This window comes from Ambystoma mexicanum, chromosome 5q (genome assembly GCF_040938575.1).
Source record: "Ambystoma mexicanum isolate Mex_15411 chromosome 5q, UKY_AmexF1_1, whole genome shotgun sequence".
Lineage (NCBI taxonomy): Eukaryota > Metazoa > Chordata > Amphibia > Caudata > Ambystomatidae > Ambystoma > Ambystoma mexicanum.
The window spans coordinates 1,314,522,729-1,314,547,810 of record NC_090933.1 but is presented as its reverse complement, the minus strand read 5'-3'; the positions used below and the strand labels follow the sequence as shown (position 1 = coordinate 1,314,547,810).

General features: G+C 46.4%; 1 protein-coding gene across 1 annotated transcript; it reads left to right on the top strand.

Moving 5' to 3' along the window:
* The first annotated feature begins 161 nt into the window (after nt 1–161).
* Nucleotides 162–19,093, top strand: LOC138498486 (zinc finger protein 432-like). The gene is made up of 3 exons (XM_069622249.1): nt 162–287; nt 9,830–9,931; nt 11,069–19,093. The coding sequence occupies exon 3, from the start codon at nt 11,478–11,480 to the stop codon at nt 12,717–12,719; it is 1,242 nt and encodes a 413-aa protein (XP_069478350.1). The 5' UTR covers nt 162–287; nt 9,830–9,931; nt 11,069–11,477; the 3' UTR covers nt 12,720–19,093.
* Nucleotides 19,094–25,082: the final 5,989 nt, after the last annotated feature.

Sequence of the window (25,082 nt, the reverse complement as noted above, 5' to 3'; positions counted from 1 at the left end):
TCCGTGTCGCCGCACTGCGCATGCTCTGATGATCGACTCCCTGCATTACGCATGCTGTAATGATCGGTGTCTCTGAAATACGCATGCTCTGTTGATCGTGTCGCCGCACTGCGCATGCTCTGGTAATCAGTATCTTTGCACTGCGCATGTCTGTTGTTCGGCTTTGCGGGTGCGGAGGTGTATATTGGGGAATCTGCGTTCACTCACTCTCCGCGGTCGTAAGCAGTGAACGGGCTTGTTTTTGAGTGTGACTACATCACAGTCCTTTAAGGGATAATCTGCTGTGGGTGAGTGACTGGCGACTATTCACTCCTCTTCTGGTGGGAAAGTGATCATCTGTTTTTTCCAAGTGTTCAGGCGTCTCTGCTTGTTCCCCATAAACCTCCAGTTATTCCTGTCTTCTGTGTCTGAGGGGCAGCCAGGATTGCCTAACTAGTGGGGCCTGGAGCTAATAAAGTTGGGCTCACTGCAGTGACATTAACATGTGGAAATGCCAACTACTGTGACCAGTTGTGATGAGGAAGTATCTTTCATTGGGCCGGGTCCCCTGAATGGGGAAATACCGGGCCATTCCGAGTATGGAGGGCCCAGTATTTCCTACTTCAGGGAACCCGGGCCCTGTCCTTCCCCATTCCCATTCGAGCCCCCATCGGGCTCAATGGGAATGGGGAGGGAGCTATCAACAGGCCCATTACGAACGGGCCCGTTGCTAGCTTCCTGGTCCCCTCGCGGGACCCGCTATGGATGTCTGGATAAACCAGACGTCCAGAGCGGGTCCCGTGAGGGGCCCTCGTAATAGTGCCGAGTGGGTTTAACCACGCTGGCACCATTACCGACGCCGTTAAACCCCCTCCGCACTAGTCGTAATGAGGCCCACTGACTCTCACTCTATGACAGAGACCAGCTGCAAGGTTGTAGAGTAGGGAAGAGGGGTAGAAGATGCACACTCCTGATTCAGATGTAAAAGGTTAGCAATACTTTAGGAAATAATAAAAGTAGCTTATGGGTGCGAGGGAGGAAAAGTGGTCCTGGCACAGGGCTACCTAGATATACAAAGAAAGAGAGAAGAGGATCCAATCTGGAACCCTCCCGTCCCCTGCACACCGAAATAATGCATCAAAACGACGCCTTAATCGCAATTCCAAGTAATTTTCAGTATGAGCATGTATTTCTATGAATTTCAATGAAAGAGGAGCAAGTTAAATTGAAGTTAAATAATGCAATCCATTCTTTAAATGTAAAAAACAGGTCATATTTATTCCAAACGTAGGAACCAGAGAAGATTCAGTTCTTTTGAGGGTGGCTGACGCGTTTCGAGAAATATATTCTCTTCTTCATGAGCCCGAAGTCTTGTGCAAGAACTGAGTATCAAGAAATATAAAGAAAGGGACAATCAGGCTGGTGTTGCTACCAAATAATTTCCACAGCCTGTCTAGTATTATACATCATACAGTAAAGTTAACCAGTGAGATAACATGCACAATGTTTCAATTACTATGTCCAAAAAACGGGATCATCTTAGAGTATCTTGACACTTTACAGGTTTGAATTGTATCCAAAGCCACAAGCAACCAGGACCAGAAATAACCAACTGGTTAATATGAGAGAAGCTTGAATATGTATCTTCAATGAAACAACAATCTGTATATACAGATTGTTGTTTCATTGAAGATACGTATCTAAATAGCTTATCCGCACCATTCATTGCAGCTCATTGTATACCTGCCCTACATTGAAACCACAACAGAACTCACGTTCCACCTTATCCTTCTGCACACGCAGAACCACCTCCATACGCACCAACCCGAAGGATTTATTTAGTTATGGTGAGCATTCATTCAAGCTTCTCTCATATTAACCCGTTGGAAGGTATTGTGTAGTGATCTGCCTGTCAGAATGTTTGGATGCATGAATGAAATGAAATGTCAGTGTGGAGTGTTTGTGGAGCTCTGTACGAGTGTTCTGGGAGTGACGGTTGGTGTGAGAGTGTGGATGGTCCTGTGGTTAGTGTAAGGGTCTGTCCCTGTGGTCTGTCTAATGTAAGGCCAAGGGACCTACCTGAGGAATTGGAAATTAATGTATTTGCCCACAAGAGTCCATCATGGTATTTCGATACAGGAACCAGTCTACGACATATTGCCCCCTATTCTGGCATTAGTTGGGGATCTAGTACGATGGGTGCAATTTCCTTGGGATGCTATTTGTGAACTGAGCCCTGCAGAATCTTTATTGATCGCTGCTGCCTTACAGCCTCCGTGATTTCTTGAAAAGTGACCCGGTGTGTGTTCAAACGGACCATTAGATATTAGTTTACATGTTCAAGCAATGCTGCAATCCATACATAAAGTCCGAGTGTAAACAACACACCAGTTGGACACTCCATTTCCCATTTATTTCGACTCTCGGCCTGGAATGGTTTAGGGTTTCACTGGACCAGCAGAGTGGAAGACCAGTGATGCTGAGGGGAGAACTCTAGAGCAATCAATAACTGGCCTTTCCAAAGTCCTCCCACCAACCAGTTGCTCAGGCTCCCTGCTAGGCTAGGCTCACCATGGTGGGACGGTCTGGCGCTGGGAAGGGAAGCATTGAAGGTGAGAGGCTGGTATTTGTGCATGGAGAGATGGGAATGGCTCCCTGCTAGGCCAGGCTCACCATGGTGGGACGGTCTGGCGCTGGGAAGGGAAGCATTGAAGGTGACAGGCTGGTATTCGTGCATGGAGAGATGGGAATGGCTGCAGGCAGCAAGAGGGGTATGGGAAGGGCGTGTCCTAGTGAAGGACAACCTCAAATCTGTGTCTTAGAATGTCTTCATAGTTTATCAAATGAACCATCGCATGTGAAGTGCCTCTGTTTAGATCAAGTGCTATTTAGAGATCTTACCGTTAGTTTGGAAACTACATGTCCGCTATTGCGGACCAATCATTTTATCAGAAGGCTTTTAAAGTTAAGAAAGCTTCATTTCCTTGGTATTCTCCCACAATACCTTAAAAGGTTCAGAGAGTATAAGAAGAAAGAAGGAAGTACTTGGGTGTCATATGTGACTGATTCATTTAAAAACCTGACTGGTTGGGTTGAAAATTATAAGGTCTCCACCTTTGAGGGTATGATATGTCTTGTCATGCTTGAACATATGTGTGCATCTTGTTCCCCTGAGCTTAAGTAGCATTTGGCAGATTCAAAGGAGTTAGATCCTAAGAAGCTGGCCATAGCAGCAGATTTGTGGGTGTCACACAGAGTGTCGCATAAGGACAAGACTCATCCTGGTAAGCAGGAGGAGGGGAAAAAGTCCAAAGATAAGGAGGGTGGAGAACCTGATAAAACATCCTCCAAAAAGATCCATGAAAAGAAATGCAAGGGTAAGTCACAAGAGAACACACAGGGTAGTGGAGGTTATCCTCCAAAACAGAACTCTGGTAACAGTAAGCCTCGCTATGTCCTAAGACCCAGTGGATGTTATGTGGCGTAGGGAGCAAATGACCATGTGAAGGGGGAGTCCAGATGTAAGGTCAACACCTTGAGGGTACACTCTGCTAATCTGGCCTTCTCCGCCTATGAGGAAGAAGAGATTACAGGGGCATCCTTCTCTTCAAACTCCTTCCCCCGTGGGATAGATTGTGAAGTAGTTTTAATTTCCATGGGTTCCTGGGAGCCTAAAGTCTCAGAGGCTTATGCTAGGATCCAGATAATACCAAGCACTACTTTAAAGACCGTGTGCTGATCAATGGAGTAGATACTCCCGCTCTAAGGGATCGCGGATGCAGCAGAACTGTAGTGTATTCTACCTTGGTAGACCCAGAGGAAGTTGCCAAAGCTCCTCTGTTACCCACTTAGTTAGCTCATGGCCCCCCTCTCAAGACAGAAGAGGGAAAGAAAGTATTCCCCCTAACTCACCTACCACTGAGGTGGGGGTAGTTGGTCAAACACCCAGACCTGACGAGGTAGAGGTGTTACCTGAAGTAATTGAGCCAAATGACCATCCTGAACTACAAGACTTGTCACTAGAAGGTGGTCCTGACAGGATAGAATTCAGTAAGGGTCAACGTGAGTGCCCATCTCTGGAAGGCCTAAGGAGAAAGGCCTGCTCCCAGTTGGAGGGTGAGCCCCCTGGGAAGCATGCGAGTTATTGGCAATGTGGGCTCCTTTACAGTGAGCCTACAGAGTCTACAGGAGGAGACCATAGGAGGTTGGTGGTTCACCTTGCTGTAAGACCCCTTCCTCTTCCAGTTGGAGCATGAAGTCCCCCTTGCTGGTCACCTTGGTATCAAGAGAACCAAGCAAAGGTTATCCATGCACTTCTACAGGCCCATGATGGGGGTGCAAATAGAAAGTCACTGCAGGAGTTGTGCTACCTGCCAGGTCTCTGGAAAGAGTGGCAAAACAATCCAAGCTCCATTGGTGCCACTCCCGGTGGTGGTGGTACCATTCGAGAGGGTTGGGATTGACATTGTTGGTCCCCTTGAACCCCAAACATTCTCAGGCAATATGTTTATCCTGGTGCTGTTGGACCATGCAACCAGATATCCTGAGGCCATCCCATCGGAAACTGTTACTGCCAAGTCAGTTGCAAAAGCTTTATTTGGTATCTTTTCTAGTGTTGGCTTCCCTAAAGAAGTTGTGTCTGACAGAGGCAGCAACATTATGTGAAAGTATATGAAGGCCATGTGGAAGGAATGTGGTGTCACTTATAAGTGTTCATCTGCATATCACCTACAAACCAATTGTCTAGTTGAAAGATTTAACAGGACCTTGAAAAGCATGATTGGGGCTCTGGAAGAACCTCAAAGAAGAAAATGGGATCTTCTGTTGCCATGCTTTCTGTTTGCCTGCCGAGAGGTACCTCAGGAGGGTGTTGGCTTCAGCCCCTTCAAGCCTCTGTTTGGTCACCCTGTGAGGGGACCCTTAGCAATAATCAAGGAGGGGTGGGAGACGCCCTCTCTCCATATCACTACCAATGTAGTGGACTATGTGCTAGGGCTCAGAAAAAGGATGTTACCCCTGATGGGTCTAGCTAGTGAGAAGCTGAAGGCAGGGCAAGCACTGGTGAAACATTGGTATGACCAGAAGTCTTCCCTCATAAATCTTACACCTGGTCAACAAGTTTCGATCACGAATCCCATAAGACAGTGGTGGAGTCACTGGGTGAGGTCAACTATTTAGTGGACCTTGGAAGGGATGGTCAGGCTCCAAAAGTGTTCCATGTAAATAGACTGAAGACTTTCATCCCAAGAGTTGAAATAGCTGCACTTCTGCTGGCTTCAGATGTTGAGGAGGAGGAGCCAGGACCTCTCCCTGACCTGTTCCCGAGCAGTCCTTCAGATAGCTCCATTGAGGGTTCCTCAACTGAGTTCTGACCAACAAGAAGAGGTGAAAGGTTTGCTCAGGCAATTTTCCCCCTTGTTCTCACAATCCCCTGGTTTGACACCTTGGTGCAAACATGACATTGATACAGGAGATAGTGTACCTACCAAAAGCAGGGGATACAGGATGTCAGACAAAGTAAGGTCTTACATTAAGACAGTGGTCAACAAAATGTTGGATTTTAGGGTGGTTGAACCCTCCTGTAGTCCTTGACCCAGCCCTGTGGTTTTGGTTCCAAAGACTGGCACTTCTGAGTTGAGGTTCTGCGTGGATTACAGGGCTCTGAATGTTGTCACCAGGACAGATTCACACCCCTTGCCTAGAATAGATGAGCTGGTGGATACTTTGGGTGCCTTCAAATACCTCAGCACATTTTACCTCACTGCAGGCAATTGGCAGATAGCTCTTGCAGAACATGCCAAGGAGAAGGCCGCTTTCGCAACACCAGAGGGCCTTTACCAGTTCAGGGTAGTGTCTTTTGGGTTGAAGAATGCCCATGCCACTTCCAGAGGCTTGTGAATTATGTCCTTATGGGTTGGATGAATTCTGTCTTGCATATCTGGATGATATAGCAGTTTTCAGTGCCACCTGGGAGGATATTGTGAAACACATTAGGATTGTGTTACAGGCTCTTCAGAAGGTCCACTTGACCATAAAGGCCAGTAAGTGCCAGATTGGGCAAGGCTCAGTGGTCTACTTTGGACATGAAGTAGGTGGAGGGAGGATACAGCCACTACCCAGTAAAGTACAAGCATGGCCTACCCCCACTACTCAAACCCAAGTGAGACCCTTTTTAGGACTCACTGGGTACTACAGGAATTTCATGGCTGAGTATTGCAGCATAGCTGCCCCTCTGACTGTTCTCACAACTCCTAAGAAACCCAAGAAGGTAACTTGGACTGAAGAGTGTGGGAAGGCCTTCAATGGCTTAAACGACTCCTTCTGCCAGGCCCCTGTTCTCAGAGCCCCTGATTATCAAAGACCTTTTATTGTGCAGACAGATGCCTCTGACACTGGGATAGGAGCTGTACTATCACAAGTAGATGAGAAGGGTAAGGAACACCCTATTGGCTTCATTAGTTGCCAGTTTAAGGTCAAAGCTCAGGTGGTCCACATTAGAGCAATAATGATTCTCTGTTGTGTGTGCCCTAAGGAAGCTGAGGCCCTACCTCTATGGGACCCACTTCACCGTGCAAACTGACCATAAGCCTTTAAAGTTGCTAATGAACATGAAGGGAGAGAATCCAAAGTTGCTCAGGTGGTCCATAAGCCTTCAAGGAGTTGACTTCACTATTGAGCATAGGCCAGTTGTCCAACATAGAAATGCTGATGGGTTGTCCAGAATATTTAACCGACCTGAACATGAGACTCATCCAGGGGTGGAGTAATTCCCCCTGTCCTTGGTCTGGAGGGGCGAGTGTTAGGAAAGAGTTCCATTCAATGTGTAATGTCCCTCCAGTGTGTACCCCCAAACGTTTTGCTGATGTTTAACACCATAGTCTGACTTTTTCAGCGGAGCATAGCCTTCTACTGCACTCCCCTTGGCTTTTCGCTCACTTTGTTATGGGGAAACTGACATGGCCTTAAAGACAGTCAGTACTGGGAGACTTTGTTTCCCTTAGTCCTTGTCAATGATGCAACTTTTCTGCAACATGTTACAAGTGCACAATGTACCTTACAGTATAGTGCTGTTCGGTCCAATAGTCATTTAAACGGGTCATAGACACTCTCAATCTTTTCGTGTATTTTTAACCATTTCTTGCCTTGCAAACCGCGTTAACCACGTTTGTCACAGAAAGGTGACCTGGCTCGAAAATGGCCATGCCACAAGGTTCTTTGTCCTGTCCTTTGGCCATCTTGCCCCTTCCCCTTCCCCAGGTCGAGCCGACCTTGGTCAGTCCTTATTTGGGCATGCATTATCCCATGAAGCGCTCTGCTTTCGTGGGCTTCTGCAGGTGTTGTGTGTGCCCTCCCAGGCTGTGGGTGGACTGTCTAGATTCAATCCACATCCTGGGTGCCAGAGAGTCTGGTGTGCTCTGAATGCCGGGGACCAACGTGGTCCATGATTGGTCCACGTATGATGTGCTATATGTGAGCAGAACTTCCATTGGGTCCTCTTCGTTTTGGCGCAAAGGAGATTCTGGATAAGAGAAGGCCCCAAACAGTCATACCATGTCGATCTCTGGAGTTCACACCGAACAAAGGAATGGATCCGAGTATCCTGAAACCAAGAAGCCAAGTCGAGGAACCGCTGGTGACCCGCTGGAAGGTCTGCGAAGATGCTTAGACCCATTAGAATAGTGGGACCAACTACTCTCGGCACCTTCATCAAAGCCTGCAAGTAAGCCTCCTCAGAAGTGTCCCATGGCCAACCAGTGGGCTGACCAGCTTGCTCAGGACCTTTGCTCTGTCTCTGCTGCAGTTTCGAAGAGACCCTTGAAACTTGGTAGCCCGCAAGCTCTTTCTTTACGGGGCCCTCTCACTGAATTCTGTACACTTGGCGTTCAAAGGTCTGGAGAAAAGTAAGAGAGCCTGGACCGGAGAAACCGCAGTTACCGTGTCATCCAGCTGTGGCAACAAACTTTGCAGGTGCGCTGCTTTTGTGCCCCTCTTGCTCCTGAAGCCTGCTGCAGTGAAACTGGCCTGATCCATCCACCAGGAGCAGAGAAATCGCCACTGTCCCATTTGGTAATCAGCGCTACAGCTTTGCTGCTGAAAGCTGCAGAGACACCAAAATTGACGCATTTGCACCTGCAACTGAAGTGGACTCTACTGGTGAAGTTTGGTCCGGAGAGCACCTAGGGGCGTTGAGTACTAACAACCCTTGCGGTGGCCCCTAGTGCATCCAAACATTTTTACGCATGAGTGGCCCCTGAGGGCCCCTCTCCTTTCCACTGCTCGTGCGAACTGGTTGCTGAACCTTGGAAATCGCGCTGCTCTGCCCTGTCGTGGTGACCCTCCTCGAATAGTGGGATTATATTCTTCATCGCCTTACCCACCTTCCTCAGCTGCTGCAGACCCCTGAAAAGACCCTGATTCGCCCATCTGCACTTCCGCGTGCGCTTGCATTGCAAGTACATTTGAGCACTAAGCTCGCCTCATCTTAGGGACTGGACTGCCTCTTAGTTAGGATTGTGATTGATACCAAATTGCCTAAAGACTCTATCTGCACGCCTGCTTCCTTCCCTTTCTAGGTTGTGGACCCATTTCGTGGAGTTAACCCTTTAGGCTCATTGGTCTTGTATATATGTATTTTGATAGGATTGTGTTGGTTGATTAGTATTGCTGTGATTATTATTATGTGTATGACTTTCAAAGACCTTGAAATAAATGTAATTGTATTTTTATAACTACACCTGACTGGGAGTAATTTGTAAGTGTCCTTTACTCTGTGTGCTCATTGAGGTCCTTCAGTCACCTTCACCCCTCCTGAAAGCTAGTCTTGACTGCCACCAAGCTACCTTAATTGGCCTGGCTTATCCAGAAGGTTACCCTGTTCCAAGAAACTAGGCTGGCCTTCTGAACCTCAGAAATCCATCTCAACACCAGCTGAAAGTAGTACACCAACTTGTAAAACAATGGAAGGATCTGGGAAAACATGTGCATTACATATTTGATAGAAGGCGATGAGTGTGTCTCATGAATGAATCAATGGACTTTGCTATGTCTGGAGGGATTCTGGTTCAAGGGCAGAAATCTGCCTCATTCTGCCCCTTAGTAAAGAACCTCAAAGATGGAGTTTTTAATTAGTTTTCACTCAGTGAGTTCAGAAGCACGCATGTAGAGACTAGGATGGAAGGTGTTGAGGTAAAGAAGACTTAATACAAAATGTCACATTTAAAATTCAGCAAGTGATAAACAATTTTCACAGAATCCATCAAGCCGGAAAGAGATAAAGAGATGAAGAGGTACAGCAGGGCATTCTACTTTTTATTGCAATCGCTTATTATAGTACATTGTGGCCAGATAAATTGGTCAACATTCGGGGAGCATGTAAATAGTATTCAGAGGGGACTCGAGATTGATATGCGCCACACAAGGATATGGTTAGGCCAAGATTGATAAATATTGTGGTCCATGACATCCTAAAAAAAGGTGTTGCTTCTGGAGGTGGGAAAGCTCACACAGCCTAAGGTGGTGGCTGCACAGATGACACACCTGAGAACAGATGAGGGGGAGTTTGTCTTCTAAGGATTATCCACTCAGAACATGGAGCAGTCCCAAAAATTGATTTTGTTGTGTCCCCTCAAACTGGTGTTTGTCCCCCCCTACTGGAACGTTCAAAGGTACTTACACACTTTCTCTTTGTCTCTCTCTCTTTCTCTCTTTCTCTTTCTCTCTTTCTCTCTTTCTCTTTTTCTCTTTCTCTTTCTCTTTCTCTCTCTTACAAACAAACAGGTGGACAGTTGGTGTCTAGCGCCTTGTGGGGTGACTATGAATACTATTCACATGTACATGCATCTTATTACAGGGTTGCTGCCATATGGGTTGCAAGAGATGCTGGCAATGGAATTCTCTGCCTTTCAAATCATAGATCTGTGGGATTATGTTGAGCGGATTCCCCTGGAGTAGGGTGAGTAGAATCTCCACAGTATATCAATGGGAATCATGTGTGTAATCACTAAATGCTGGCATCAATTTGTGGGTATTGGCAGTGATGGGGCAACATCCCCATTGGTTACTAGGGATGTGGTTAAAACAGTTCTTGGTCACAGCACAGAGGGTACAAGGGCATGCTGAGATTCAACCTAAGGTACAAGGATCAGAATCCACAAAAAAGGGTCTGGGTCGATTTATGGGATCCTGGTAACAGATTCAATTACAACCACTCCTTAACAGTAAAACGGAGTGTGTACCACCTCCTGAAAACTACATCATGGTATTTTGAACAGGAAAAAAAGTGGGATCCCTCTGGCCAATTAAATTTAGTACCTGGCAATGAGGCACTTATATAAAAAATTAGGAAGGCAAATTGGGTGATAGGAGTTTGCAGAGTCTGTCATACACTTTCATTTGGTCTCTGCCACAAACTCCAAACCCATCCCTCATCTCCAGGATTGACAGAAATACAAACATATCTAGGTTTAAAGTCCATGTTTGAATGTAGTGGCAGCATGGCCTGTGCCATTCTCACCATGGCAAGAGATTGGCGCTTTCCCTTTAAATCACAGTTCTGTCCTCGTATCCTCGATGGTTCCGTTGGTTATATTATTAATGTTTGGGCCAATGCACCAGTCATCAGTGATTACACAATGGACTGGTCAAGCAGGCGTCCGATTGGTGGCAAACGCCTCCCTTTTATTGTTTGTGTATTGAAATTGGGAGCGTCCATGTGTGAATTTAGTCATTTCAGAATCGATATATTGGTAGAACATATATACATGTTCATGATGATTAAAATATGCATTTAAAATGTTTGTTCACCCAGCCTGTGTTTTTTCCTAGTGTTTTGAATTAAAAATATTTCTAAATAATGAATCGCATTATTCCTGCGGCATGTTTCCTCTGTTCCACTAAATGTTCCCATTGGAGCACCACTTCTCTGCCACCTATTAGGGTGCCTTTCCCCAATAGATGGCACTTCAAAGTCAAATAAGTTACTACGTGAGGAGTTCACATCACTATTACTGAGTAGAGTCTTATTACATGTGCTGCCTGCGATTGTGAACGTGTTGAAACTAATAATGTGCATCTCTTTTTATGTTAATAGGCGACTGATGCCCCAGAAATGCAACAACAGTGATTTAGATTCTCTGGACTGTCGCAGTGAAAAGCTTCATTGTTAGAATATTCAATTGCCAAGTGTTTTAGAAGAGTGCACGCTTGTGGTCCAGTTGCCTTTTCAGAGTATTCAGGAACTGAGAGTGAGAAGTCTGATACATGATGGCTTCTGTCCATGCAACCAATTTCTGGTAGCATCAGTAACCACGCGTGTTCATTCTGTAAATCCTGGGGGAGAGGTGTATATATCAAGCACTAAAATGACAATATGTTATGTGCAGTAATAAAAACATTTATCATTTGTGCTCTGAATTTGGGAGAAGGTTAGTTGAAAAAGCTTCTCTTAAGTCAAGGCACCTGACAAAATAAACTGGCAAGACACTTTACATGCGCACAGAATGTGGGCACAATTGCCATCTCAAGAACATACTTATTGCCCACATGAGGACATGGGTGAAACCCCTTATCAGTGCACTGAATTTGATAACTGTATCATGCAAATGGATGCCATTATCAGCCACCATCAAATGAACAAAGGCGAGAAACTGTATGAATGCATGGAATGTGGGAAAGGGTTTGCTACAACGGGAGTTCTTAGTATTCACCAGAGAACACATACAGGTGAGAAACCTTATGAGTGCACTGAATGTGGGAAAGGGTTTGCTGAGAAAGGACATCTTATTAACCACCAGAGAACACATACAGGAGAGAAACCTTATGAGTGTACTGAATGTGGGAATGGGTTTACTGAGAAGGGTCTTCTTATTCGCCACCAGAGAACACATACAGGTGAGAAACCTTATGAGTGCATTGAATGTGGGAAAGGGTTTGCTCAGAAAGGAAATCTTATTGACCACCAGAGAACACATACAGGAGAGAAACCTTATGAGTGCACTGAATGTGGTAAAGGGTTTGCTTTGAAGGGAAATCTTGTTAACCACCAGAGAACACATACAGGTGAGAAACCGTATGAGTGCATTGACTGTGGGAAAGGGTTTGCTACAAAGGGAATGCTTAGTATCCACAGGAGAGCACATACAGGTGAGAAACCTTATGAGTGCACGGAATGTGGGAAAGGGTTTGCTACAAATGGAATGCTTACTATCCACAGGAGAACACATACAGGTGAGAAACCTTATGAGTGCACGGAATGTGGGAAAGGGTTTGCTACAAAGGGAGAGCTTACTGTCCACCAGAGAACACATACAGGTGATAAACCTTATGAGTGCACTGAATGTGAGAAAGGGTTTGCTACAAATGGAGAGCTTACTAGCCACCAGAGAACACATACAGGAGAGAAACCTTATGAGTGCACTGAATGTGGCAAAGGGTTTGCTTGGAAGGGAAAGCTTACTATCCACCAGAGAACACATACAGGTAAACCTTATGAGTGCACTGAATGTGCGAAAGGGTTTGCTACAAAGGGAGAGCTTACTAGCCACCAGAGAACACATACAGGTGAGAAACCTTATGGGTGCATTGAATGTGGGAAAGGGTTTGCCCGGAATCAACATCTTATTAGTCACCAGAGAACTCATACAGGTGAGAAACCTTATGAGTGCACTGAATGTGGGAAAAGGTTTTCTTGGAAAGGAAAGCTTACTATCCACCAGAGAACACATATAGGTGAAACACCTTAGGAGTGCATTGCATTTGGGAAATCATTTTTTCAGAAGGGATAACTTATTATACACCAGAGAAAAGCTGCATAACTGCCTTGAATGTGGGAACTGGTGTAGACATAAGGTAGGTCTTATTTATCATCAGTCTTTACATACAGGTGAGAAACCTCATACGTGTAGTGAATGTAGGAAGAGCTTCTTTTGGGAGAGTGATTGTATTCACCACTGGAGAATACATAGGGGTGTGAAACCTTATCGGTGCCCTGAATGTGGAAAATGCTTCAGTCGGAACAGTCACCTTATTAGGCCCCAGACAAAACATGCATGTCTCTGTCTATTTCAGTTCAGTGAATGTGGCAAATACTTCAGTACACAGGATGTTCTGAATCTGCTATGAGACAGGACATGTAGGTGGTGAAATCTCTTCTGCAATTGAAGGTGCTTCTGAGAGAAGGAGGTGCTTCTACAATGCTACCAAGTTTGACATGGCTGTTGACTAATACAAATGATGGCTGATTATGATTGTTGAATCACTGCTGTTTGAAATGCATCCCTTCTGGAATATTCATAAGGGAGACTGCACCTTCTGTATTAAGGCAACCATCCTATGGAACACTTTGCCTAAGGGCCTCATGCAAATTTATGGGCACCAACATTTTGGAAAAGCTTAAAGAGTCAGTGGTTGAATCAATAACTATAGACCCTAATAGGATATATGTAGTGTCCCTTGGGACCCCGGCAGCTAGTAAGGGCTCTGACCCTAAGTGGAGGGCTCCCTCAGCTCTCAGCTTAGCTAGGGTCTAGCGCCCTCCTCATGCAACAGATAGAGAAGGTTTTCACAAAACAGAAAGGCTTCCGAGAGAGAAGCATAATATGCATTACATAACCGTGTTATCAATTAGCATTTCACTGTACCAACGTCTTAGAGCCAAGAATGACTAACTTTGTAAAAAGGAAGTATTTATTTCCACATATACAAATCCCTCATACTTTCTCTCTAGAATAACACAATATTCCAACTCTCCACGTTCACGTAGAATTCAAACACATTTGTTTGTCTGATAAGTATCAAGTCTCATCTTCAATCAAATCAATCTACATCGCTTTTTTAGTCAAGGACATTGACATACATGTCAAGTATATAAACCCTGTCCAACTCCACCTGGATTTTTAATCGCCTTTCAATTGACAAAGACACAAAAGTCCTGTCGAGCCTTATCCCAACTGCTTCAGGAAAATCAAAGTCGAAATAGACCTGCTTTCTCACTGAAGCAATATGTATAAAATGGCATTGCATTTCTAAAGGCAAATCACAAAATTTAAACCTAAAGTAATAGATTGTATAGGCTTGCCAAACCTATCCAATGGCAAATATATCAAGCAATACATTTCAATGTATATCATAATTTTCAATGCATAGCGAAATTGGAGTACATTATTCAGTCAAACAAACCCTATTGCAATACTATCCCAATCCTGACTCAAAGGGGCAGCTAAAGGCGTGAACCCCCTGCTCCCTCTGACATGATCCCAGCGTAGCATCGCCTCAGCAAGTCAGCCATCCCTTGCATAGATGCTTCTCATCCTTCATACTCTGATGTCAGTTGTTATAACACTTATTATTTCCATGTCATTTGTCTGTGCTCCTTGGCATTTTTTACTATCCAGATGGCCCTATCACTGTTTCATTACAATCCACACTGGCTTCCTGTGACCGCCTCAGATTGGGTTTAAGGTGTTTTGTCTAACCCATTGTGCCTTATTTATTTTTTGGGGTTTTTGCTCCCTATATCTGGAATGCCCTCTGTCTAAGCTTGCTGAAGATCCATCTGTTCTGGTTTGCCTTTCCTTAATTTTTCTAGATTGTCCTATGTTTAATGTCCACCCATAAACCTTTAGGTGAATAAGTGCCATAGAGAGAGCCTTTCTTGATAAAAAAAAATGCAGCTCTTAATGCCAACCCTAAAGTTAAGCAGTGTATTAACCATTTACTGGCCAAGAATTGGCAAACAACCCCTTCAAAAAAATAGCCAAACTCCCATCTGTAAAATAGGAAGCAATGGACACATTGGTGCCAGCCTTCCTGCTTTCTCCCACTCGGGTTCATGAATATGTTCATCCCAGTGATACCAGCCAGGCAGTACCAGTGGATGGTGGTCTACAGGGATTTCTGCCTGATATGTAGAGAAGCTATACAGTAATGTATATTTTATTTTACATGAATTGCTAGTCGTAAAGCAGTGTGCATTACAAAGTTTCAATTTCTTTCTACTTAAGTATAAAGAACAAAGGACTTGCCTCTCTGTAATGTTTTTACTGATGGATATACCTGCCTAGATTACTCATCTATGACACAATATTCATATCCATATCCTTGCACAGCTGTTATCCAGACACTTTTCTGCTGCTAGGGGGCGCTGCACAGCTATGTATAGGCCCAACTCCTCTTTGCACCAAAATGATGTCTGGGCCAGTATAAGTAGCAATGCTGTGCCCCATGACCTCCGTTCCACCCTTCTTCCCTAGCACTCTTGATGCTGAGAGACTGTAGAACTGATGCTGTACTAGCTTCCCAGAAGAGGGGCAGGTAGGAAGTGCAATCAGGAATCCATGGCAGGAACCTCCATCAGAAGGAACATTGCTGAAAGGAAAGTAATTTGTTCTGCTAATGGATTATTTCCTGCCATGGATTCCTCATCTATGATGGACTCCCAAAGCAGTATGTAATCTGGAGGAGGGAGGAAAGCGAGCACACCACCTAAACCAGAAATCTCTGAAGGACTGCCCTATCAAAATGGGCACCCTGGCCTGTAAGGGAATCCAAGCAGTAATGCTTAGCGAGCATGTGCAGAGACACCCACGTTGCTGCCTGGCAAATGTCCAGGACAAGGGACCCCCCCAATACATGGCAAAGGTGGCAGCCCCTCCTGGTAGAATGAACCCAGAGACCCTCAGCCACATCATTCACACCCAGATCATAGCATTCTGAGATGCAGAGAATGAACCACCTGAACAGGGTCTGTTTGGTCACAGCCCTGCCAGGACAAGCACCAGTGTAGCCAACCAAAATCTGGTCATCTTTCCTAGCCTCTCGAGTATGAGAGACATAGAAATTAAGGACCCGGATTGAGTCCAATCAATGAATTCTTTCATCTGCTTTGGAAGGGTGAGGTGGAGGGAATAACACAGGAAGATGGATCTGAGAGTTAGAAATCTGAGCCCACCTTTGGCAGGAAAGAGGGTTCCGCTCTCAAAGTCACCTTCTCTTTGGAAAAAAAAACAAATGGGGAGGTGAAACGAAGCCGAGAACTCACTTACCCATCTCGTGGAGGGTGTGCAATCTAATGGAACAGGAATGAAAGGGCCCAAATGGACCACCCATAAGAAAAGTTGAAAGTAAATTCAAATCCCACACCAGAACTACAAACAGCCAGGGAGGAAACTGGTTACATCAATCCCACAAGAAATGCATAACCGAGTTGATTGTGAAAAACAAGCCCTTTTCTAGGGAGCTCTTGAACACAGAAATAGTGGCAAGGTAACCCTTCAAAGTGTCAATCTGCAGGCCCGCTTGGGCCAAGGCAGGCAGAAAATCCAACACATAGAGCAGAGGACAGGATAAAGGATCTAGGATGCTCTCTTGGCACCAACCAGAAAATGTAGGCCACCTGCGAGCATAAATGGATTTTGTAGCTAGGCTTGGAGCTGAAAGGAGCACTCCTTGTATCTTACCACCACAGTAATCCAGCATGAAGGCTACGGCTGCTGAGGTTCAGGTGGAGAACCCGCCCCTCTGTCTGGGAGAGCAAGTCTTCTCATTGGAGCAAGGGAGGGCAGATGGACCTGTCCAGCAACTCCGGACACCACGTTCTCTGTCCCAGTCCAGAGCGATCAGGTTCAGTGTGGTTTTGAACAGACAGGATCTCCTGAGGGCCAGCAGGATGACTGGGATCGGTTAGGCACTCATAAAGGTCAAAAGTCCACTTGACTGTCAATGCGTTCCCCCAAAGCTCCCTAATGAGGAAATTCCCTGCAGCAGAACTTGCTTCCAGTTGACAATGGAAGCAAAGAGGTCCACTTGACGAGCCCCACCGCCCCCCGCCCCAAGAGAGATCTCCTCCAGAATTTCTTGACAGAGTTCCCACTTGTGGTAGGCCAAGGTTTGTCTGCTCAATGCATCTGCTGTGATGTTCTCCCATGCGGCCAAATGAACCGCCGTCGGGGAGACAAAGCTCTACAGAACCAGAGTCTCCTTGCTTCTCTGCCCTCCGGAACGTGCTCTGATGCACTGACTACAGCTGAGCAGAGGCCAAAGGAGAACTTCACCATGGCACAAGATGCATTCATGGCTCGCACCACTAGGCTGCCTTACAGGAACAATCGTGCCCCCATGCGTCCAGCCTTTTGCTTTCCCTGTCTGGTGAAAGGTAGAGGTTTTCAGGCTCACTCTAGTGCCCTGTACCACCAGGCTGTCAGGTGATGTGTGGGCAGAGAGGAAAGCTGAGTCAAAAGGTGCAGGACAGTACTTCCATGCTAGATCCCTGTCCATTGGGGGCAACAGAGGCAGGTTTCTCCCACACTTCCAACACCTGTGCCTCTACCACCATGTTCAATGGCAGCAGTGCCTCTTTGGTGCAGCATCCAGATTGTTGCATAGTTCGTAATGCACTCTGGACCTGGGCGGTGCAGAGGAACCCAGGGTATCTGCCACCTTTGCCATTAGGCACTTAAAAGCAGTTTGAGGTTTGTTAGTGCTCCAACTCTAGATCTCTTGCCCCAGACAGGTTAGCTGCCAGGTTCAGCATGTCACCACTATTATAGAACTACTCAGGGAAGTCTCTCCTCTCTAGAACCCATGGGATCTCATTGCCTTCCTCATTGTAAATGTCATACTTTTTCAACATAAAAGTTTTGATGCAAAGTGGGGCATAATCCTGCGGAGTCCATTGTGCGGCGCAGTTGAAGCGTGGAAAAAATGAACTGAGGTCATGGGGTGTGGCTCCACTACTTATACTGGCCTCAATGTTGTTTCTGGTGTAAAGCGCATAGAGGTTTTGGACGGACCCGACAGAGCTGTGCTGAGCTCCCTGACAGCATAAATGTTTCGAGAGAAAAGCTGTGCTAGGATATGGATATCATAGATGAGGAATCTGTGGCAGGAAGCAATCTATTAGAAATGCCTCTACTGGGAATTACACTTGTACACACCAATAAAGTCATTTTACTTTCAACATCAACACATAGGGCCTCATTCCGACTTTGCAGGTAACCACGCCGCTATTTGCGGCATTGCTGCCTCCAAAATCGTTCCGACTCTGCCCTGGTGAATGGAGTAATTACTGGTCCATTCCAAGGTTGGAGGGACCGGTAATTCCCCATTCACCAGGGCCCTTCCCCATTCCCATTGAGCCCCCATAGGGGGGCATAAATTATGGTACTGTTATTAGCACTAAAGTCCCTTTGCGGGTTCTGTCCTTAACGCCTGCTAAAAGCAGGCGTTAAGGAAGGACCCGCAAAGGGAACTCCTAGTAGGGCGGTAAGGGTTTAAAGGCACCAGTCTTGTTACAGGTGACCGTTAACCCTTACCGCCCTACTCGGAATGAGGCCCATAGGGATTACAATACCCCAAATTTAAATCATCTGGAGCCTTCCTGAAAAATAAAACTTGAGAAGGCTATATTCTCATATAACAATTAGATTAAGCTTGGCACAACACGTGCAAATACTGTTTTGCAAAGGGAAAACATGGAGAATGGCATCCATAAAACTGGAATCTCCAATATTACTCCAGAAGTCAGTTTCCAAGAAATGCATGCCTCACCAGGAGTGCCATCCTCACTGAATGCTGCAGCGTTTCTACTTTGTGTATCATGTTCTACAGCACTAGTTTCCTTTTCTCCTCAGGATCCCCTCTAGTGTGTTACACTATTGCCTATATCTATTGGAGCATTTAGGAATAGTAGATGATTCCCTAGCCTGGGATCAGCATGTGGAGGTGCAATTACACAAGTGGGGGGGGGGGGGGGGGGTGAATGCCCACTATTAAAGCACTATTTTATAAGAAATTGGTTTGATGTGAAGGGCCCAGAGAACTGTTCTGTTAAATTATGTGGGCATGTATTTTAGAAAAGTGACATTTTGTGAATAGAGTTGAAAGAGAGTTGTGGGATATCACAGCTGTTCTCTAAATTCCAAGAAGGAACAGTGCACATACATGTTTACAAAATAATGCTGGTCTTGGATAAACTGACATGTCTAATGTAAAAGTCTCCCACCGGGATTCATACACTGAATGAAATGCTGATGAAATGAATATTGAGCTTCAGCCAAAATGTCACTGTGTTAACATTAAAAATAAATGGTTAATAATAAATCAATTTCTGTTAAATCTTTTTCCCTGACTTATTGTGTTCACTGTGTCCTGGAGCAGAGGTAATTTATTAGTGGGGTGAACACCTCTATTCCAGTTTTATGCTGGAATGAATGTTATTGCCCACTTTTTAAACTTTCTTGTCATGATCATGGAGGGAGTGGGTAGTGACCGAGGAGATGGGATAAGAGGGGTGGGAAAGAGGTGAACATGGAGGGAGCTGCTAGTGACCGAGGAGGTGGGGTAACGTGAAGGGGGGGGTAATGGGTTCAGTGGATGGGTGGGAAAGAGGTGAACATGGTGGGAGGTGGTAGTGACCGAGGAGGTGGGGTAAAGAGAAGGAGGTGCTGGTGTTAAAATCTGCTGGGTGTGCCCTTAACCCTCAGCTAAATGAGATATGGCATTAAAGAAAAAATGGAGGACATTCAGATAAATGTGTTCAGAAATCAATGGATTGATACAACATTGAGTAATCAATTCAGTGAATTAAGCCCACATTCTACATGTCCTGTCTTTGTATAAACATTTGCTAGCAGGACCTACCACTTTTCTTGCAACATAAGCGATGGATAAACTTTCTTTTCCATGGGATTGTGAAGTGGCCTCACGGTCTTTGCACTAGCAGAGTTTCCCGACCTAAACTCAAAACTAAGGATCTGTCAGTGTCAGAAGTCCAAAACAAAACCATTGTGTGTCCAAAGTACTATTCTGACCCTCACACTCTAAATAAGTTAATTCCAGGGCTTTTCATATGTGAAATCCTGCCCACTCTCCCACCTTTTGATGGTTCTGTTTTTACCCTCATTGGCTAATATAATTGGTTTCTTATATATGTGGCCTGATTACGAGGTGGGAGGTAAAGGATTACTGGCACCAGTAAGGGCACCGGTGCCGGTAATCCCTTACCTCCCTACTACGAGTTCCCTTTGCGGGTCCTTCCATAACGCCTGGTTTTTGCAGGAGTTAAGGACGGGACCCGCAAAGGGACTCTAGAGTTAATAACGGTACCGCAATTTGCGGTACCGTTATTAGCGCCTTCCCCATTCCCATTGAGTCCTGTGGGGGCTCAAATGGGAATGGGGATTGGCCTGGTGAATGGGGAGTTACCGGTCCCTCCGACCTCGGAATAGACCGGTAATTGCTCCATTCACCAGGGAGGAGACGGAAGGGTTTTGGAGGCAGCCATGGAGCTAATAGCTCCATGGCTACCTCCAACCTCCTAATGAGGCCCTTTGGGCCTCATTACAACTCAGGCGGTAAGGGGTTTACGGTGCCATAAACAGCTCCGACCCTTACCGCCTGAGTACGAGGTCCCTTAGCGCCATGGAGGTTTTAACACCTGCTTTTAGCAGGTGTTAAAATCCATGGCGCTAAGGGACCATGGAGTTAATTACGCCACCGTAATTTACGGTGGCGTAATTAACGCCTTCCCCACTCCCATTATGCCCTATGGGGCAAAATGGGAATGGGGAAGGGAAAATGGGTAAATGGGGATTTACCGCCCCGCCAAGGTTGGAATGGGGCGGTAAATCCGCCAACCACCATGGCGTAAACCTAGTTTACGCCATGGTGGTAAAGTCACGGCCCAGGCGGTAACTTACCGCCTGGGTCGTAATGAGGCCCTTTGTCTCTTATATGCTTGCAGCATGCATTGGCAAACTTGAAAGTCTCTCCTCTTAGAAAACTACCTCTTCAGTCGTTCTCTGGTTTTAGAAACCGTTCCTTTTCTCTCTTTCTTGGTTTCGCTATAAGTAATTTAAGTTTGTTGTGGTTGCCAATACACCCTGGTTTTCTCTGTCCCTTTATGGAGGCATCGGTTCTTGATGGCATCTCGTTTCTTCTACGGTCCGCTGTTGATGGTCTCCTGCTGCTTTCTGCTTGTGACATGCTTCCTGATGCTTCTGCTGTGCTTGTCTGCTTAGCATTGGATTCCAGTGAGCAAAGCACTGTGCTCCAACGCCAGCAGGTGCCCAGGACCCCTCCACTGGCTTTTGGCATTCTGGCTGTGTCATCTGCTTCCAGCAGCCTTCTCCCTTCAGTTTCCTGAGTCAGGTTAGCTTCACCAACTTCCTTCCAGATCTCACTTAGCACGGAGACAAGCAACTCCCTCCTGCCAGCAGCCTGCTTGCTTTTTTTGCTTCGGTGATTTGAATGTCCCGGACTGTGAGAAACCTGAAGTTTTCTCACCTGCTATTCCCTGAGTAGCTGTCTTCCAGGTGGCCAGGACACGGCCATCACTATTGTATCCAGTTCCTGGGAGTGGACCAAAGCAGGAGAATCACCTGGATGGGGTGGGTGGGGTGGGAGCTTCGGGGAGTGGAAGTGGGACACTGAAGGATGAGATGGGGTATCCCCTTCCTTATGACACCTTTTCCCCATCCTACCCCTTAGGATACGTAGAAGCTCTACCCCCCACCCCTTTTCCAACACAAACACTTTCTCACCATGTGAAATACAATGGAATAAGGGCCTCATTACACGGTAGGCGGTAACCATGGCGCTATTAGCGCCATGGTTGCCGCCGGTATTTTACCGTGTCCGCCTTGGTGGATGGCGGAATTACCGCCCTACTCCAAGGTGAGCGGTGGCGGTAATTCCCCATTCACCAAGGCACTTCCCCCATTCCCATTTTTGCCCCCATAGGGCATAATGGGAATGGGGAAGGAGCTAATTACGGTACCGCAAATTGCGGTACCGTAATTAGCACCGAGGTCCCTTTGCGGCACCCTGCTTTAACGGCTGGTAAAACCAGCCGTTAAGGTCGGGTCCCGCAAAGGGAACTCGTAGTAAGGCGGTGAGGGTTTACCGGTACCGGTTCCCTTACCGGTACCGGTAAACCCTTACCGCCTACCGTGTAATGAGGCCCTAACACCAGAGCCGTTTACCTGACTTGTCCCAACACCAGTCAGGCAGCGTCAGGCAATTGCCGATAACTCCACACACCTGACTGCCCTTTCCCTTCCCCACTGGGATAAATGGCAGAGCACAAAAGCACACTTGAGAAAGGCTGAATGCACGAGGAAGCAGCCATTCTGGGACAGCAGTTCAAACGGCGGAGAAAGGCATAGAGATCTGAAGGGACAACCAGGAGGGAATTACCCTTACCTTTTTCAACCCAGACCTGCGAAGCCTCAGTGAAAGGAAACATAAGACTGAGAATCACAGCTGGCGAGTGGTGTCAGATGTCAGCAGTACGTGGAACCCTCTCGCACTGATTGTCAGGGAGATGTGGTTGCCATTGTGGTATCGTCCTTGACTTTAGCAGTGAAGGAAACGCCAACAAGTTCAGCACAGCCGGTGAGTCGGAAGAAGCTGATAGTAGACCAGACGGTGTTCGGCTGAAGGTTGCAGTGGCAATATTGTATGTGACGTTGATAGACAGAGGTCTTTTGTGAGTGAAATCAGTACCAGCAATAGAGTGGTCCAGTGCCACATGGGTGCTTGTTTGAAAGACTCAAGCTGGTACCCCTCTCCTGAAAGTAAGAGAAAGTATTGAACTAAGAACTTTTTGGTTAGTGAAACTACAGAGACCAAGAGGCCTACAGGAGGCCAGGGTGAAGTGTCAAAGTGGTCATAAAAGGGTCAAGCCAAATCCCTCATACTGTCGAAAGTCTTTGGGCCTCATTACGAGTTTTGAGGCAGCCATGCCCTTAATAAAGCCATGGCTGCCTCCAAACTCGTGTCTGGGTCCGTGGTCCCTGAATGGGGAAATACTGGGCAATTCCGACTTTGGAGGGCCCGGTATTTCCCCATTCAGGGATCCCGGACCATCCCCATTCCCATTTGAACCCCCATAGGGCTCAATGGGAAAAGGGAGCATGCTAACAACGGGCCTATTAATGATGGGCACGTTGTTAGCATGCTGGTCCCCTCACGGGACCCACAAAGGACGTCTGGTCAGACCAGACATCCAGAGCGGGTCCTGTAAGGGAATCTCGTAATGAGGCTGTACAGGGTTAACGGCGCCGGCACCTTTACCGGTGCCATTAACTCCTTACCGCCTCACTTGTAATGAGGCCCTTTGACATGTTGTGAAAACGAAGTGAACTGTTATAATTGGCAAACGTGAACCTGACTGAGGGATGCCTGCGAATCGGGGTAAATAGTAAGATACCCGTGAACATTGTAATGACAAGCATGAACCCACCTGAGGGATGTCCACAGTGAGTTGTTGGTTTGAGCCAGATCGAGGGAGGCTAATGTTGAGAAAAGGATCCAAGGGTGAAGAATAATCGTCCGACATGAAGATTAACAGAAATAACTTTTGTTTTGTATCTATAACTATCAGGCCCTCTGAAGCCACAGACTTTGCCTGAGCGAGACTTGGGTACAGAAGGACCTGATAATGTGGAAAGGAATTGTAAGCTTGTGCTGGAGAAACTTGTGCTCAAGAGTGGGGAAGGGCGAACCCGGCCTTAGCATCCTGACTTATCATTTTGTGAACACTCTTTCTTTTCTAGTGAACATTATCCCACACTATTTTGTAGCATAGCTGTAAGGATTGGCAATAGTTGTTTTTTAGTATAGGCCCTTTTTATGTGATTAGGCTCCACTAGGGCTGTATTATTATTGTTTGATGGTTGTAGCTTGCTCCCATCTTAGATTTAGGTTTAGATTAGACGTTTATCTCACCCATTTTTACAGTTTAATAAACACCCTTGAACTGTGATCACTTGTGTCTGTCTTACTTTGATGCCATGCCTTCCTTACAGGACACGGGTGTGCACTTGCTGCCACTAGAGCGCCGCCTGTGCTCGTGGATTCCTGTGCTCTGCATTACTCCGCTCCTCTTCCTCATCCCAGTGTTGTGGGAATAGTGGTGCCTTCCTTACAGGACACGGGTGTGCACTTGCTGCCACTAGAGCTCTGCCTGTGCTCGTGGATACTTGTGCTCTGCATTACTCCACTCCTCTTCCTCATCCCAGTGTTGTGGGAATAGTGGTGCCTTCCTTACAGGACACGGGTGTGCACTTGCTGCCACTAGAGCGCCGCCTGTGCTCGTGGATTCCTGGGCTCTGCATTACTCCGCTCCTCTTCCTCATCCCAGTGTTGTGGGAATAGTGGTGCCTTCCTTACAGGACACGGGTGTGCACTTGCTGCCACTAGAGCTCTGCCTGTGCTCGTGGATACTTGTGCTCTGCATCACTCCACTCCTCTTCCTCATCCCAGTGTTGTGGGAATAATGGTGCCTTCCTGAATACACTGTAGCAATGTTTGCAAAGGGTTTTAAAGGCAAACTACGTTTGGAATAAGACTAGGTGGAGTTGGAAAAAGTGTTTTGTAATTTTACAAGGCCATTTACATTTTGAGAGTTGGTCTTCGCAGTGTAATAGGATTTGTACTACTCTCCATGGGGCAAATAGGGAAGGTGTTACAATAGGCTATGGGGAATTGGAGATGTATCTTCAGAAAGGAAAGGGGATACCATGTCTCACCCGAAGATACCATAACCCTCTCCCGGAGGCTATCTCCCCCCATGTGATCCTCCCTCATATAACTGCCCCCAGGGTCAGCTCAGGTAGTGACAGCCGTCCCCTGGTCGCATGGGAGAAGGTCACCGCCGGTAAAGGAGTGATGATGCCATCAGAATAATCACATAACTCTGATGATTTTTCCATAGGATTGTGATTCCTCTGATGTTTTGTGCACAGGAATGTGATTCCTCTGATGTTTTGTACACAGGAATGTGATTCCTCTGGTGTTTGTTGCACAGGGTTTTGATTCCTCTGCTGTTTTTTCTGCACTGGATTGTGATTCCTATGGTGTTATTTGTACGGGAGTCTGCATTACCTCCATATAGACACCCATGAGCACGCACACCCCAGCACCTACTCCACTGCCCTCTTCCTGCACTTGCACAGTCTGAATATTCACAAGGCATCGTAGGTTCGACTGTTCCTTCCCCACTATATTTATATTTGTGTTTTTAATGTACATCAGTCCCATGTCCGCCCGCTGTTGCCCTGTGGGCTCTTATACGCCAATTAAATCTGTTTAAAACCACATAACAC